This window comes from Trachypithecus francoisi, unplaced genomic scaffold (genome assembly GCF_009764315.1).
Source record: "Trachypithecus francoisi isolate TF-2019V2 unplaced genomic scaffold, Tfra_2.0 Contig00874, whole genome shotgun sequence".
NCBI classification, from domain to species: Eukaryota; Metazoa; Chordata; class Mammalia; order Primates; family Cercopithecidae; genus Trachypithecus; species Trachypithecus francoisi.
In genome coordinates this window covers 1-17,315 of record NW_022680957.1, presented here as the reverse complement: position 1 = coordinate 17,315, position 17,315 = coordinate 1, and the positions used below count along the sequence as shown (strand labels likewise).

General features: G+C 45.0%; 1 pseudogene and 1 gene segment (V, D, J or C); one reads left to right on the top strand and one right to left on the bottom strand.

The window, feature by feature from the left end:
- Positions 1-6,198: 6,198 nt before the first annotated feature.
- Positions 6,199-7,187, top strand: LOC117089620. The segment is given in 2 exon segments: positions 6,199-6,371; positions 6,772-7,187. Coding segments are annotated over 2 exon segments (447 nt in total).
- Positions 7,188-15,627: 8,440 nt separating this feature from the next.
- Positions 15,628-16,519, bottom strand: LOC117089615 (annotated as a pseudogene).
- Positions 16,520-17,315: the final 796 nt, after the last annotated feature.

Sequence of the window (17,315 nt, the reverse complement as noted above, 5' to 3'; positions counted from 1 at the left end):
CAGGCTGCAGCAGCTGACCAGCACCGATTGTCCGGCACTCCCTAGTGAGATGACCCCAGTACCTCAGTTGAAAATGCAGAAATCACGGTCTTCTGTGTCGCTCGCGCTGGGAGTTGGAGACTGGAGCTGTTCCTATTCGGCCATCTTGAACCTTTTTATTTTATGTCTATATGTGACGAGACAGTAGGATCACATGAGGACTACATTATGTTGTGATGTACAGTGCGGTCTGGTCTACCCTTCAGGGAAAGTGATTTGGAGTAACCTGCTTCAGACTCAGCTCCACCTGTAGGACATATGTGTGAAGCAGTGAGAGGCACGGGGGAAGAGAAATGAAGACGGCTATTTATGCAGGTGACTGAGTCCTGGAGCCCTGACCCTGCTCTGCCTTACATGTGTCACATTCATCTCACCAGAGATCACTGCTGGCCTGTCTGAGCTCACAACTGGGGGGATCTGGCAGTTTTGGCACAAATGATAAGCTTGAGTCCAGTGTTATCCTGCCTATTCCCCAGGGCCAGTAAGACAAGAGGAGAGGTTTTTCCAAAGGGAAGTAATTGCTTACTGCACATGACATGGCCTCTTCCAAAACCCCTGGAGTCTACATTGGGATTCTCCAGTGGGGCTTACCATGTGCAGAAGGTTTCAGTTACCACGGTAGAGTCAGCTGGATTCTCTGGTCCCAACATCAGGGCACTCACAACCCTGCCTGCACCTACTGCAGAGCCTCAATGCTCTGGGCCTGGAAAACAATGGGTGATATTTATGGTTCCTGAGATATGGGTCAGAGTCACATCCCCAAGTGTAAAATATGCTACTCCTAGACCTTTACAGACCTTGTGTCTCTTTCTTCCTGGGAGGAATTGAAGGGTATAATAACATGTTGTTTATGTTGTAGGAGAATCTCAGCTGCTCCAGACAACTAAACTCCCAATTTCAGCTAATATGAAAGAGGAAACATCTTAGTTTATTTCCCACTCTCAAAAGTGCATGGATCTCCCAAAACCTTCCAATAGGCCGTGCCCATCATGTACATGTGATTCAACTCTGATGTCCAGATGGTCTGAGTCCCCATAATGATATCATGACAGGGAAGGCAGAGCTAATGATGCTCAGCAGAAAAGTGTGAATGTATACGGTTGTCCATCCCACATGAATGCGCACCGATTCTGATCCTAGTCTCTGAGGGAAATAGACAAGAATTCAGTATCTGCTTCAATGGTGTAACTGTGCACCTGCAGCCATAGCATTCTGTTCCAGGAGATCCCCATCTGGCACAGATACTGCAAATGCCACTATTGCCTGTCTGGATCTGTACAAATCCAAATTCATCTTCCAGGATCCTTCAACTATTGTAGAGATCAGTTCAGTGAACTGAAAATGAGGACCCCAGATTTAATCACATGTACTGTCAGAGAGGAGAGAGCTATCTCAGAGGTCACAGTCCTGTTGAAATTCCTCTGCTCTTTGGGAAGAAACAGCCCAGAAAAGGCCCCAGGGACTGCATCTCATCCGGGTTCCCGGATGAGGAATACCCCCCACTACTGTGCTGAGATTTCACAGAAGCTGGGGTTGAAGTGCTAACACCATCTTTGGTTCATCCTTGGGATTTTCTTTTTATCACAGACTTGTCATTTTGTCCACAATGTCCAAAGTTTCTAAAGTAGCTGTCTAATAGATACAGAGGTTTTGTGTGCACTGATGAAAAAGCTCTGGGGTTAGATAGTGGTGATGACTGCACAACACTTCTACTTTACTAACTGCCACTTAATTACATACTTAAACACGAATAAAAGGATGAAACATTTTGTTATGTTTATTTTACCATAATAAAAATATTGCATACTCTGGAAGCAAGGTAATACTAGTTTAATTTTGAAAGCAGAGAACTGTTAAAAATGGAAGAATTATGTACTAAGCACAATTTTCTCTGTTCTGTATGCTACAATTATATGTTTGTCTCTCTCACTCTTTCTTTGATTAACAGTGATCTCCTGTCTGGTCCAAAGTCACACATTTCCAGTTTTCCAGGAATGTCTCTTGAAGCTGTTAATTTGTTGCCAGGGAGAATACTCAAACTTCATGTTCATATTTGATGGTCAGGTGTCTCCAGACAGCATTTCTAAACCAGGGTCCCTTGTCAAGTCTTGTGAAGAGTTTTGTAAAAAGTACCCCCCATGATGACAGTGTTCACTGTTGGCAGCAGGACTGTTTCCACACAGTAAGACTAAACTGGGTGTGCTGTGGAGCAGTGCACAGTGTGCCCACGGGGCAGATTCTGTGCTGCTCACTGTGAATGGTCCCTGTGCTTGGGAGGACCATATCCACTGCTGAGTCTACATCCCAATTTGATTCTCAAGAAAAAGGTCATTCATAGATGTTGGACCCTCAGTCACATGGAGTGATAGATGGTGGCTGAAGACACCTTATCTCTGATGTGCATAAGGGGATTAGATTTGCTGGTGGAACAGGAAGATGAAGAAACCTGTGTTCCCAAATATGGAATTTCCATCCCTCAGTCTCTGCTGTCCATGGCCCCCTCAGCTGTATGTTCCTGGGAGATGTGAACCATGTGTGTTAGAGGTGAGGGGGATTGGGAAGCTTTCATGTTCTCTCTCACCATCTCCCTTGCTTATCTAACATACTCTTCCACACCTACTTTATTACAGCTTCTGCTCTACAAACATGCCTGACCTCTAAATTACAGACTTTTGAAAGTGCAGATGGATGCAGGAACTCCTCCATCTGGAGACTTTTCCACCACTTGAAGCAGTGAACACATCTCTGCAAGGCTCCGAATTTCAAGAGACAGGATTTTGGAATTTCAAAGAAAACTCAATCTTTGGATGAACCATGACATAAGAGGGAAGCCTCACACGTTTCCCTGCTGCTTGGGCCTCAGTGAGGACTGACTCAGCCAGTCTCAGGCTCCTGGAGACCGTCTGAGAGATTTGCACTAGAAAACCCTTTTCAGCACAACCTGGGTCAGGTAAGGGGCCGTTGCTCTGTTATTCTGCTGCCTGATAATTTTGCATCCAGAGAAGAATAAGGACCTGTGAGTCTGGGAGGTTCAAAGCTCACAGACGAGATCCCTTCATTCTCCCATGATAGGCTGAGCTCTGCATTTCCCCCCAAAAAGAGCATCTTCCCAGCAGGAAGAACCAGGAGCAAAGAGGGAGCTTCTCAGAGGGGTGAGCGGGACAGAAACCACCTTGGTCACTGGGAAGCAAACTTGCTCAGCTCATATCTGACCTGGAATGACTCAGTCACACCTGTGCAAGGTCACCTGCGTGTGAGTATCATCTATTTGCTCCATGAGAAAATACCTTGTGTGGCTCTTGGCTAAAATCATACCATAGGTGACATTTCTCTGCCTATTGCTTCAACCGATGTTTCTCCTGGTGCACTTTAGGACACCTGCATAAGGTAAGCATGTCAGTTGTGAGACGTATTGAACAGGAAAAGCAGAGGCTTCCCATATCAAGGCTCATGGCTTGTATTTGTGCCCATACCTCATGGAAATGGGAAAAATTGAAAAGGAAATGATACTCTGCTAAGAAAAGCCCCAAGAAATACTATTGTATTAATATATCTACAACTCATTAATTGACATAATAAAATATTAACATAGACAGATCATTTTTATAGGGGATCCCTAATCCTTAAACATTATGTTAAAAATGTGTCAGGTAAAAGGCCTATGTTTGATTAAAATCTGGAGTAACATCCTTTGAGTCTTCTAATCAGCCAATGAGTGCAGGGAGCTGGCTGCCCTCCCAGGCTCTGACGGACTCCATGTCCAGGTACAGCTGCACTCCCCACAGGCAGCTGGAGGAACTGACAAGGGGAAGCTGTCTGCATCAGGACCTCAAAAATTTGGCTCAGGATTTTCCCATGTCCCCTTCCCAAGTTCAGGCGGGTTCCAGGACACTCAGAAGAGCTCATCATTAAGGGTCTAGGACTTCCTTGGTCCTGCTCTTATTTCTTCCTTCCCCAGTGGCCTTGAGATTGTCACTCCCTCTCACAGGCCCTTCCTTTCCTTGTCAAGTGCACTCCCTGAATTCTCTGCTTCTGGGTCAGCAAAGCTCTAGAACTTCAGGGAAAGCAGGGCTGAGTGACCCAGTGGGGCCCCAGAAAGCGGGCCCAGGACCAGACACACAGGCAGCAGGAGGGGTCCCCACAGGGCTGACTGGTGGGCATCAGGTACAGGGGAGTGACCAGGACCAACTCCCCTGAGTGTCTTCAGGGCCAGGTGAACTAGGGAGGGGCTGGGTCCTGGTTTGGACCCACGCACTAGTTACTGCATTGACCCAGGAATAGGACAGGAAATTCCTCAGAGCAAGGACTCTGTCTTCCTCATGCTGAATTCCTAAAAAGCTGTTTTGCCAGGACAGAGTGGGTCGGGGGAAATATTTGCTGAGTGAATGAGCTTCTGTCTCTGTTTTATTGCAGGAGTCACCACCAACCTACGCTGGCCCTGTATTTGTATCCAGAACCATTCAAAGCCACCCGTGAGTCCTGCATCCCTCAGTACCAAGGCCCACTCCCCCTTCAGGACCACCCGCCACCCAGAGAGACGTGCAAGGAGCCTGAGAACGAACCTGAAACCTCCACTACTACATAAAGTGTTTGTATTTCCATCAGGAATCTTGAGCGCCTTGTGCTGGGTCTTGAGGCAGGAAGGGGCCACACAGAGAAGAAGAATTTCTTCCCTGAGGTCAGCAGGCCATGAATGAAGGAATCAGGGACTTGAGCAGCAGAATCTGAAGCTACACCTGTACCCAGGAGGGCCCTGAGCCTCCAGTAGCCAGCGTAGGTGGCCACGAGGGGGCAGCAGAGAGTAACCTGACAAAAACAACCTCTGGATGGGGTGGGCCTGGCATCACGGAGATGATCACATATTGGGAGGTCAGGGACCATGACCTGAGATCCGGAGGGAATGAAGTTCCTTTTTTCTTATAGTATTTGTCCCTGACACCGATATTTAAATTCTGACTTCCTAGTTCTCAGATCTGACTCTTGGAGACGATCCTATTTTACCGACACAGATTCAGGCACTTTGCCTCTTCCCATCCCCCTGGCCCCCATCTCACAGTCACACATGTCATCCCATCCTGTATGCACACGTGTCCCACATCCCTGCCCTTGCTTGGGGAGCCCTTATCCTGCAGACACAGCGGCTTCTCCTTCCCTGGCCACCCCTCAATGTCCACTGTCCCCAGTCTTCCCCGACTCTGTCCTGGGGAACCTGCCAATTCACATTTCTTGATTTCCTTATGCGCACAAAATGCTTACTCATTAATCTTTTGTTGACTGTAGTTTGTATACATCGATACATTTTCCCAGCAACTGAAGACAACTTAGTTATAATAAACATTCTTTCCTGGGTCTTGGGGTTTGCAGCCCCCTCTCATTCTCTCACGAAGCAAAAATTTCCTTCGCCTCCTGATCTGTCCCTGGTCCTGACAGCACCCTGGGGATACTGAGGCACAGCACCCATGACCTGACACTAGAACTCACAGCTGAGGCAGAAACTTACTGCATCCCATGGATCTTCCAAAATTCTGTGTGCCCTTGGCAACCAAGGATTGCATTCTCCTCTAGGACAACAGTGCTGTGCCCTGGAGTGGGGCCTGCACCTATCCAAGGCTTGTGCTGTCCCTGAGGGAGATGAAAAGGGTCCCTGCATTGGGCTCTGGATGTGTCTTGGACATGAGTGAGAATAAAGAGGGTCCCTGCATTGGGCTCTGGAATGTGACTTCAAAATGGATTTCGCCTATACCATACATCTCATGTCTGACATAAAATATTTATAATCAGGACATTATTAGAGAAGCAGAAAAAAGCTAACCACCTCCCTCCTTAGCAAGGATGGAATAGATGAGGGGACTGTAGACCCCAGATAATTCCCCCTTCACCACTGTGACTCTGGCAACCTCTTGAACCACAGCCAAACTCTATCCCATAGAAAGGACTTTATATCCCCTGGAAAATAGAGAAAGTCACCTCTGAGCTTTCCCATGACCAACCCAGCCAAGGAGCAAGGCTGGGCACAACCTGGGTAAAGATGTGAGCCCACACCATGGGACTAGTGGGTGAAGGAAAATTGCATGGGACGAGGAGGTGGGGAAGCAGGGGCCATCCCTCCTCCTTCTGTTTCCTTCGGGGCTGAGCCCTTCTCAGGAAACCATAGATCTCCTCCAGCAGCAGCCCCTGACTGTTGATTTGCATCACAGGCCGCTCTCTCCAGTAAGAAGATAAGAGAGGCCTGGGAGGAACCTGCCCAGTCTGGGCCTCAGGAAGCAGCACTGGCGGTGCCTCAGCCATGGCCTGGACCCTTTTCCTCCTCGGCCTCCTCGCTTACTGCACAGGTGCTGCCCCCAGGGTCTCACCAACCTGCCCAGCCCCAGGATCTGGGTGCAGTGTGGCCTTAACTCTTAGCTCAGGAGGGCTCTGCCTGTGGTGGGCAGGATGGTCATGACCCTGCTGTAGGGTCAGACGCTGATGGGGCTAAAATTCTGCCACACTCTGCTCAAAGACTCTTGAGGGCATGAGGGCAGCACCTGCCAGGAGAGAGTAGTGGGTTTTCAGTTCAAAGGCTCCACACAACAGGAAAGTCCATGGGCCACTGGGACTGGGCTGATTGCAGGGGACATGCTGAGGGTTCACAGACTCTCTGGAGCTTGTCCAGACAGCAGGGCAGCAATTTCACAAAAAGGGTCTTTCACCTGCAAGTTAACCTCTACTTTTTTTCTTTCTTTTCCTTTCCAGGCTTTGTGGCCTCCTATGAGTTGACTCAGCCACCCTCGGTGTCAGTGTCCCCAAAACAGACGGCCAGGATCACCTGTGGGGGAGACAACATTGGAAGTAAAGCTGTGCACTGGTACCAGCAGAAGCCAGCGCAGGCCCCTGTGCTGGTCATCTATGATGATAGCGAATGGCCCTCAGGGATCCCTGAGCGATTCTCTGGCTCCAACTCAGGGAACACTGCCACCCTGACCATCAGCGGGGTCGAGGCCGGGGATGAGGCTGACTATTACTGTCAGGTGTGGGACAGTAGTAGTGATCATCCCACAGTGACACGGGCAGATGGGGAAGTGAGACGAAAACACCCTCCCAGCCTCTGTCACCCTCTTGCTCCAGCCCTGGGAGGCCTGTGGATAAAACCATGAGTGAATCTGGCCCAGTTCACCTGGATCTGAGCCTTTCAGCCTGCCCTTGCCTCCAGCCCCCCCCAGGAGTCTCTACCGAGCATACTTCAGGCAGAGACATGGCCTGGAAGGACCAGAATCATCTGGTGACTGGAGCTGTTGTGTAAGTTGAGAATGAGGGCCTGGGAAGAAAGACAGACAGAGGCAACCTCTGTCCACATCCTGCCCCTGCATGGTCATATAGTGGGGACTGGGCCCGTCCTTAGACCAACTGTCTGGATCAGGCCCCAGAACTGTTGCCCAGCTCTGCTGAGTTCCTGGGCCTGAGGCTGTGTGGTAGCCTGTGATTCCCAACAGAGCAAACCAGAGGAGGGGACACTGTGAAGTCTGCCCAGATCCCCTCTTCCATGTGACCCACCTGGCACTGCTGAGAAGCCTAGCAGCTCAGAGCTGTGCCCTCACTGGGAAGTGCTGTTGGTTGCAGAAAGCTGCCTCAAGTTTATGTCCCTTCTCAGAGGGGTTTGGTTTCATCAACCAAGGTCTCAAGTCCCTGCCTCAATTTAAGATGCCACTGAATGAAGGGCCTCCCAGCTCCAGAGCTCCCTGTGTGGACGCCTGAGGCCTCAGTGGCAACCCCATCATGAGTCAGGGTCTCCTTCTGCCCAGTGTTGCCTCCCTCACTTCCTTCTAAATCTTCTGTGCATGGAAATCTCTATCTCAGAGCCGGCTTCCAGTGAACCCCATCTAAGATGACCAAATGCCTCTACATGGGCCATCAGGGACCTGAGGAGGCCACTATACACTGAACACTCTGGCTTCTGTTCTAAATTTTCAGAGTAAATGTTCAAATGCCCAATGTGATTGTTCCTTGAATTTTTATGGAATGAAAAGGGAGCCTCAACTCAGGTGCTCTGGGTTGAGGGAGAGTTGGAGTCAGATCTCCCTGCAGGGAAACCCGGGGCAGGAGCAGCCTCATCCCATGCAGGGACCACAGATGCACCCACAGGGTGAGCTGCAGGATCAACACTGCCCACCTCTGCCCTCCACATCTTCTCCAAATGTTGCTCCTTTCTACAATCCCAACCAGATACGTAGATGTGATGAGCTAGGTAAAAAACAGGTTACTTGTCACATCAAAAGCCACTGCAGGCCACCCTGGTCAACAGAAAACCCATTCACATCCCCATCAACTACACAGTCCCCAAATCATTGATCTCCAGAAAAATAACAGTAACAATAGCCATGAAAATCTATGCAATTCATCTCATAAATAATTTCATGTTGATAACATGTGAAAATGATGGTATTTTGCTTTATTCACAAGAATAAAGTATACTATTTAGCCATATTTATTTTTATTTTATTTTTCGTATCTTTTTATATTTAACGTGGTGACTAGACACTAGGGGTCACAGGAGGAGTTCGTGCCTACGGGACAGACTGGGCAGGGGACTCTTTCAGGTGGGACAGGTGCGTCGAGTAACCTGGTGCAAGGAAGCCCCATTACACCAAGATTGTGGAAGTGTGAACCCAGGAAGAGGCACTGGAATAACAGAGAAGAATCTGCTTGTGCAGAATACAGCACCCTTGGGCTCTGCTCCTGCTCCATCCTACATGTGCCACCTCCATCTCACTATGGATCATTTCTTGCCCTGCCTGAGCTGATGACTGAGGGGATCTGACAGGTCTGGCTGTGTGGTCACTGCTATCTCACTGTGGTTCTGGATGTAACAAAGCTCCTGAACATAGAAGAGGTTGTTTTCAAAAGGGAATAATTCTCTACTGCACATGACATAGACTTGTTGCTAAATCCCATGGGTCTACAGTAAGATTCTCCTCTGAAGTCTTGCCTTAAGCACAAAGTTTCAGTTCCTATGTCCAGTTCCTCTATTATGGTAGAGTCTGGTAGTTTCTCTGGCACAAAAGCCGGACACTCACTCCCCCGTCTGCACCTGCTGCAAAGCCTTTCTGCTCTTGGCCCCAGAACACTGGGTGACACAGTTCTCAGACCCATGATTTCTGGTGTCAGTATTCAGGCCTCGAGGGTCCCTGATGGCTTCTCTGGCTCCAAGTCTAGCAACACAGTCTCCATGACCATCTCTGGGTTCCAGGCTGAGGATGAGGCTGATTATTACTGCAGCTCACATAGGAGAGGTGGCACTTTCTACAGTGGTTCAAATTCATGGGGAATTGAGACCAAACTTGCCCTGGGCTCTCAGGCTCTCCCTTGTTCTCAAGATGTTTCCTCACCCTGTGCAAGGGGCTTCTTGCAGCACCTCCTTGAGAATTCCCCTCTCTCAGCTCCTCTCCTTTCTCACCACGAAGTCCAAAAGGAAACCCGCTCTGTGGTTTCTCATCCAGGACAGGGACAGCTTCCTGTTGCTTGTGTGTTGTGGTCCCTGAATGCGCAACTATTCCAAGCTCTTCAAATGTAGGCACATAACACAAAGGAACAGGTCCATTCACTGCTGTTTTTAGGGGTATCCTTGCCCTAAATGCATTCCCATATCCAACACTGTGCAGACCAACCTGGACAGAAGTCATTACAGGGAGTTTCCTGAAATTGTATCTCATTCAACTCTGTGTCCACCACGCTCTGGTGAAGATGAAGATATCTCTCCTGACTGGGCTATTCCTCTGCATCTCTGTTCTGAAGCAGTGATGACCACTGTGAGAAGATCTGAAAAGTTTTTGAGGGATTAAGAACAAGAGGAAGCTGCTATTTTTCTTTTTTCTTTTTTTTAAGATAGTGTCTCACTCTGGTACTCAGGCTGGAGTGCAATGGCGTGATCTCAGCTCACTGCAACCTCAGCCTCTCAGGTTCAAGCAACTCTCCCTGCTTCAGACTCCTGAGTAGCTTGGATTACAGTATTCATTCACTCAAGCATTTATCCTTGGTGTTATAAACAATTCAATTTCACTCTTTAGCTTTAGAAAATGTACAAGTAAGTTGTTATTGACTATAGTCATCCTGCTGTGGCTGTCAAATAGTAGGCCTTATTCATTTTCTAACTAGTTTTTTCTTACCCAGTAACCATCCCCAGATAATAGCCGATTCTTACTAGAAGTAATGCAAGCCAGAGTCAGTGGAGTTATATTAGAAAAATTAATGAAAAAACTTACTACCCAAAGCAATCTACAAACTCAATGCAATTCCTATCAAAATACAATGACATTATTCACAGAAATAAAAAAAAACTCTCTAAAATTGGTATAAAACCAGAAAAAGACCCTGAATAACCAAAGCAATACTGGGCAAACAGAACACAGCTGAAGATATCACACTACTAGAATAAAATATACTACAAACTATAGTAACCAAAGCAGGAAGGTATGGCATGCAGTCGGACACTGAGACCAATATAACAAAGTAGAAAACCTGGAAATACATCCATATATCTATATTATGGTTGATGATTTCAACAAAGATGCCAAGAACATACACTGAGAAAATGGCACAATTTTCAATAAATGGTGTTGAGAAAACTGGATACCTGTGTACAGAACAATGAAACTAGACACTTATCCCCTCCACAAAAATATCAACTAAAAATGGATTAAATACCCAAATATAACACCCCAAACTATAAAAGGCTAGAAGGGAACTTAACATGGGAAAAGAACAAATTCTTTAGGACTTTGGTCTAGATAAAAATTTATGATCAAGACTTCCAAAAGCAGGCAACAACAAAAAATAATAGGATATGAGACTTCATTAACTAAAAGGCTCCTGAAAAGCAAAAGAAACAATCAACAGAGTAAAGACAACGTGTTAGAATGAGAGAAAAATATTTGCAAACTGTTCACCTGGCAAGGACCTAACATTCTGTATAAGAAAAAAAAAACTGAAATAACTCATTAGGATAAAAATAATAATAATACCATTAAAAAGTGGGCCAAGAATTTGAAGAGACTTTTCTCAATAGAAGACATACAAATGGGCAACAGTCATATGAGAAAAATGTTCAACATCACTATCAGCGAGGGAATGAAAATCAAAACCCAGTGAGATAAAATCTCACCCCAGCTGAATGGCTATGAGCAAAAAGACAAAAAATACAAATGCTGGTGAAGGTAGGTGACTTCATATTCTCTAGTCCGATTCTCTGGGAACAATGAGAGAGCTCTGTCTTTGCTCTCCCTCTAGGAATTATTTTTCACATACAAAAATATGGACCCTAGTGGGAAATGCCTAAGACCACCAACACCTTAGTCATTTGTTCATCATACTAGAATGAAACTGTTTTCCAAATAATATTAACATCTATCTATATCTACCACCATTGTGTCAAAGTCTGTGTGACCTACAAAATTTAGAAGGCTAGAAGAATGTTCTGCTTTTTGCAATACAAAGATGGCCTATATCATAGATGTACAGATATAGATAGATGATAGGGGTTGTATCTTGAAATGTATTTCTCTAAAGGACTTATTTCACTTCAAATTTGAAATTATTCTGGTTTAAATGTCACAATGATAAATCTTATAGAATATAACACAATGTAATGTTATAGTCACAGGGTCTATCAAATGATGAACAAATCATTCAGTGTTGAGGTTAGTAGTTTTTTTTTTTAATTTCAATTCTCACTAAATGAGAAACACAATTTATATATTGCCCTAACCATACCACTTACAGGGATTGGTCAGAGAACTGTGAGGTTCTGCAACACTAAGCCAGGATGAGAATTATTCCTCACACTGCTCTCTGCACTCATTTGTATCCCATAATATCCCCCAAAAGTGAGCATGAAAAGTTCATTTTTTAAGCTGATTGTTCATTCTCTACATTAATACATGTACCAAAAATTGGCTCATTTTAAAATAAAGAGTCTGGCACTCTTCAAATGGTAATCATAGTGACCCTGTGACCCAGCAATTCCACTCCTGAGTCTATACCCAAAAGACTGAACATGTGTTCCACCCAAAAACCTATACAGTAATGTTTATAGCAACATTATTCATAAAAGTTAAAGGGTGGAAAAAAAATACCCATCAAACATGATAATGAATAAATAAATAAAACGTGGAATATCCACACAACAGAATTATTATACACAATAAAAAGGAATGAAAGTACTGATACATGCTACAACACGGATGAACCTTGAAAAACATTATGCTAAGTGAAAGAAACCAGGCACAAGGTATCACATATTTTGTGATGCCATTCACATGAAATCTCAAAGTGGACAAATCCGTGGAAGTCAGAAAGCAGATAGTGGTTTGCGTAGCCGAAGGGGTCAGGGAGATGAGAGGATTGGGAAGTGGTAGCTAAGGATGCGGGGTTTTTCTTGTAATGAAGATGTTCTAAACTTGATTGTGGTGATGGATGCATAACCTGTAAATAGGCTAAAAGTATAAGGGAGTGTACATCTTAAATGGGTGCATTATATCTCAATAAAACTATTTAAATAAATATTTATTCAACCCCAATATACCTAGAATATTACTATTTTAGCATATCCTTAATATAAAAACTACAAATGATACATTTACATTTTTTCAAACCCATGTGTAATTCTGCTTCCAGAACATCTCCATTTGGACTAGTCACATTGCAATGCTCAACAATCACATGTGGGTAGGGCTACCATATGGGACACCAAAGTTCTACAGCCTTCAGGAAGATCCTAGGAAGACCAAATAGTTACCAGATTGGCGGGGCTGACTGGTTTTTTATCCAGCTCCTTCATGAATGTCCAGTGCACCCACCCCCAGACCCTTCTGTAGCCGCTGCTGCTGAATGAAGACAGAGTCAAGACTGCAGTCTGCATGAGAGACAGCCCTAGCGGGGAAGAGGGCTCCATGGTCTGTGACATGAGCCTCCACTTCTGGCTCCGTGCTGGCTCACACACCCTTTGTCAGGTTCAACTTCAGACTTCAACATGTATGAGTGGTGTGTCTCATTTATGAAAATAGAGATGTCATAGTACCATTCCCTCATAACTATTTTGAGAATGGAATGTCATAATGTATGTAAACTGCTTTGGATGGTGTCTGGTACAAAGCAAGCATTATTGTTATTTGGTTAATTATTGGGGAATAATAATCATATCTTTCATTTAAAAAAAATTTATGCTATCTTGTAATCTGTGATCCTATAGAATAATCTTGATCATACACTTTGGTTATCACAGGCAGAACAAGATCAAGTTCTCTCTCTGGGATAAATGCCGTGACCGCTGCTCTGAGCATTATTTTTCTTAGATTTTTTTTTTTAAACAGAAATTATCTGACTTACGTAACCAATGTCTTTTCAAAGTAACCACATTTCTTTTAAGTGAAAAATTAAATATTCACTGTCTGTTATCAAGAATTATCTGAATACAAAATATTATTGTTTTAACTATAGAAGGAATGAAAACATCTACAGGTTACTAATCTAAAAACGCAGGCTCTGGTTTATATGGTATTAACATGTCTTCCAAATTTTAAGGAATAGGTATTTAAATGACATGCACTTTGTTTTCAAATTTAGAAATGTTTCAACCTCTTGGCTGGGCATGGTGGCTCACGCCTATAACCCCAGCACTTGGGGAGGACAAGCTGGGAGTTTTGCCTGATCCAGGAGCTCAAGACCCGCTGGGCAACAGATGAAACCCCATCTCTACAAACAGTTACCAAAATTGGCCAGGCATGGTGGCACCGCCTGTAGTCCCATCTACTCGAGAGACTGAGATGGGAGGTGCTGGAGCCAGAGAAGTTGAGGCTGCAGAAGGTAAACTAGCGAGGCTAAAACATGGTAAATATTTAATTGCCACTTAAAAGAAATGTTGGTTACATTGAAAAGAAATTTGATTCATCTAAGTTAGATACTTTCTGTTTAAAAATAATTGAAGTGAGGTTCTGTTAGCACCACAGCGTTCCAGCCTGGGCAACAGAGCAAAACCTGTTGAAAGAAAGAAAGAAACGGAAGGAAGGAAGGAAGGAAGGAAGGAAGGAGGGGGGAGGGAGGAGGGAGGAAGGGAGGAAGGAAGGAAGGAAGGAAGGAAGGAGAAGGAAGGAAGGAAAGAAGGAGGGAGGAAGGGAGGGAGGAGGGAGGAAGGAGAGATGGAGGGAGGGAGAGAAGGAAGGAAGGAAGGAGAAAGAAAAAAAGAAAGAAACATTTCAAGCTTTACAGTAGCAGAGCACTCTGTAATCAAAAGCAACAGAACCAAAATGAAAAGGGATTCTACAGAAAGTCTAACCAGCAATACAATTATAAACTGTTCAGATAGCAAAACCATTTCAACAATAAAATATATGGTATGAACACCCCATAGAGGTCAAGTACAATGTATTATGTGTGAATGAAATATGAGTTGAGAGTAGGAAATTTATAAATTTAATCAAACAAATTAAGAATATATGAGGCCGTTGTGCTGCTAATGTATATTTGGCAAGTTGTTCAGTGGAACACCAAGATATCTTAAGGAAGATGCATATATCTTTTAAAATGTTATCATCGAAGTGGATTTTTAAAAATGAGGACATGAATACCTTTACAAAGTATTCAGGGAAAAAGAGAGAAAAATAAATTTAGATTGTGGTATACATATATAAAGTGTATTTTAAAAGATACGCATTAATTCTTTTTATTCCTTAAGTAAAAGGAGCAGATGTTTAAATTCCTTGCTTGTATTTTAAAATTTAGAAAATTCTTACAGCTTCCCACACTGAAATTTTACTAAGACAGATAATCTAATCAAGGGATAACAAAATCAAAACAGAAGTCTCTTGACGAATCTATTTCTTGATTTTTGAAGTCTCAATGTGTACTCTATAATAAAAGTTTATCATTGATTCTGCTGTTTGAAATATTTACTGATCATTTGTCTTGCACCAAGTGACCCCAGCTCTGAAGATAGATCAGTGGTAAAATATACAAATTGCCCACTTCGTTTAAGTTTAAATTCTAATGAGGAAGAAAAGAAGTAACTGATCAGGGACTTTAAAACAGGAGTGTTGTGATATGACCTGGAACTCAAATTGCATACTATGCTTGCTGTGTGGAGAATGGATTGAAAACATAGGGCAATGATAGAAGCTTAAATTCTTTTAGAGCATTGCTATCCTGCATTTTGAGGGCCTCTGAAAAAAGAATGTGTAATATCTCATTATTTCCTCAAGGGTCTCTGCAGTAGAGCTTTAGCTTGTGAGGGAAGTACTACAGTCAGCAAGTGGTGAGGGTGGGAAGGTGAATTTGCAGATACCATCTGGAATGACTTCACTTTAAAGGTAAAGCTGGCAGGTTTTTCATACATGTCAGTTCTGAAAGTGTGTGTGTATGTGTGTGTGCGTGTGTGTGTGTGTGTGTGTGTGTGTGTTATAGAGAGAGAGAAAAAAAGAGAAAGAATGAGAACCAGACAGGTATAGAGAGACAATGACAGAGCTGCAATGACAGAGAGAATTAAAAGGGGACACCAAGAATATTGAGCTGAGAAACTATTAAATGGGAGTTGCCTTTAAACAGAATGGGGAAGAGCAAGTTTGAGGAGTGTCAGCGGCTCCATGTGGACTTACTAATTTTAACATTCCTAACTGATATCCAAATGGAGAAGTCAGACAGTGTTGTGCATAGTCTAGTGTTATGGTATCGAAGAAAATACCAGGAAATGAATGACACAAAAGTTAGTAAGAAAGCAAAGGTAAGAACGTAAGTCAAACCATTAAATGTCATTGTAGAAACTTGTAATTCTAACACTGAATAAATTCTAGGGCAGGTGGTGGCGTGGTATGGTGTTTTTGGGGTGCAAGTCCAGAGTTTCAAAGCTTTGGTTTCTACACCCTTTGGAGATGCCCCCTAGCCTCCTCACCCCTGCACACCTGCCAAGAAGAGCCTGTCCTGGGCACTACCTCAGGGGCAAACAGCCGAGAAGCCCAGTTCAGCACAGACCTCTGAGCCTGGAGGAAGAATCCGCCTCTGGGAACAGGAGGAGCTGCTGGAACCCCTCCTCCCAGGCTTCTTTTCCTGCTCTCCAGTGCCTCTTGCAGGCAGGCAAACAACTCCAGCAGCAGCAGCAGCAGCAGGCCCCTAAGCTCCAGGGCTGCAGCTCTGCCAAATGAGAGAAGCCTCTCTCCAGTGAGGCAGAGGAGCCCAGGCCACACACCCGGGTGTCTGCCTCCATGCCTCCCACAGTACCAGTACTGAGAGCAGAGTAGCAGCTGCTGGCTGGGGCTGTGCTGGCCACCCCCTCTCTTCCACCTCTTGCTCAAGCTATGCTTTCAGCTCCAGGGCTGAGGCCAGTGGCTAGAGCAGGTGCCATGAAGTCAGGCAGCTCCTTAGTGGGCTCGTCCTCCACAGGACCAGGGCAAGGGCAGGAGGGTTCTGGAGCTGCCTCTAGCTCCATTTCTGTCCCTGAAGAAACTACTGGCCACCTCACCATGTGCCTGTGCCTGGTGGAACTCCAGAGGCTCCAGCTGACCAAGGGCAATGCACAGATGTGGTCCCAATGGGATCATTGGTGAGGTCTGGCCTCGTAGAGCCTTCCCTGTCATACCTGGGGACGCCTTCAGCCACAAGTGCCTGGGATGAGGAATGAGCCTGCATGAGCATCGTGAGAAACGGCTCTCACTCCAGGCCCTCCTGAAGCAGGAGTCTCAGATGTGGGGAGGCAGCATGAGACCATCTTGCTCTCCTGATCATCTCTTCCAAGGGAGCTGGCTGCAGGCTGTCCCTAGGATGTGGGTGCCTGGTTACCAGAGTTCTAAGTTCTTTGAGGGCCTGTCGCCAAGGAAGTGAAGTCACTTCTTTAAGGTTCCATATCCTTGCCTCCTTCCTTCCATAAGACCTACTCAGAACCCACTGGGCTGCTGGCTGCTCACTCTCCTCCCAGGTCAGCTCTTTACCTGTACACAAGTAAGTCCACCCAGGGCCTGCTTGTACACCTGTGCCTGAGGTGCACCTGGGGCCTAGGAATCCAGTGGGGGCCTGTGATCCAACAGGGGTCTAAACTTGATTAAAACAAATTTTGATTATTCCTATAGAGAAGGAAAGGCCTTCTAGCAATAAGAAGCAGAGTTTCACATCAAATACGTAAAAAATGATCAAATCTTATGAAGAAAGGTATCAATTTTAATCTCTGAAATGTTAACTTTTTGATAAATATTTAAGTTTATATGGAAAAATGAAACCATGCTGATAAAACTATAGTCGTAGGGAATGCTATAGAGTTTCTCATG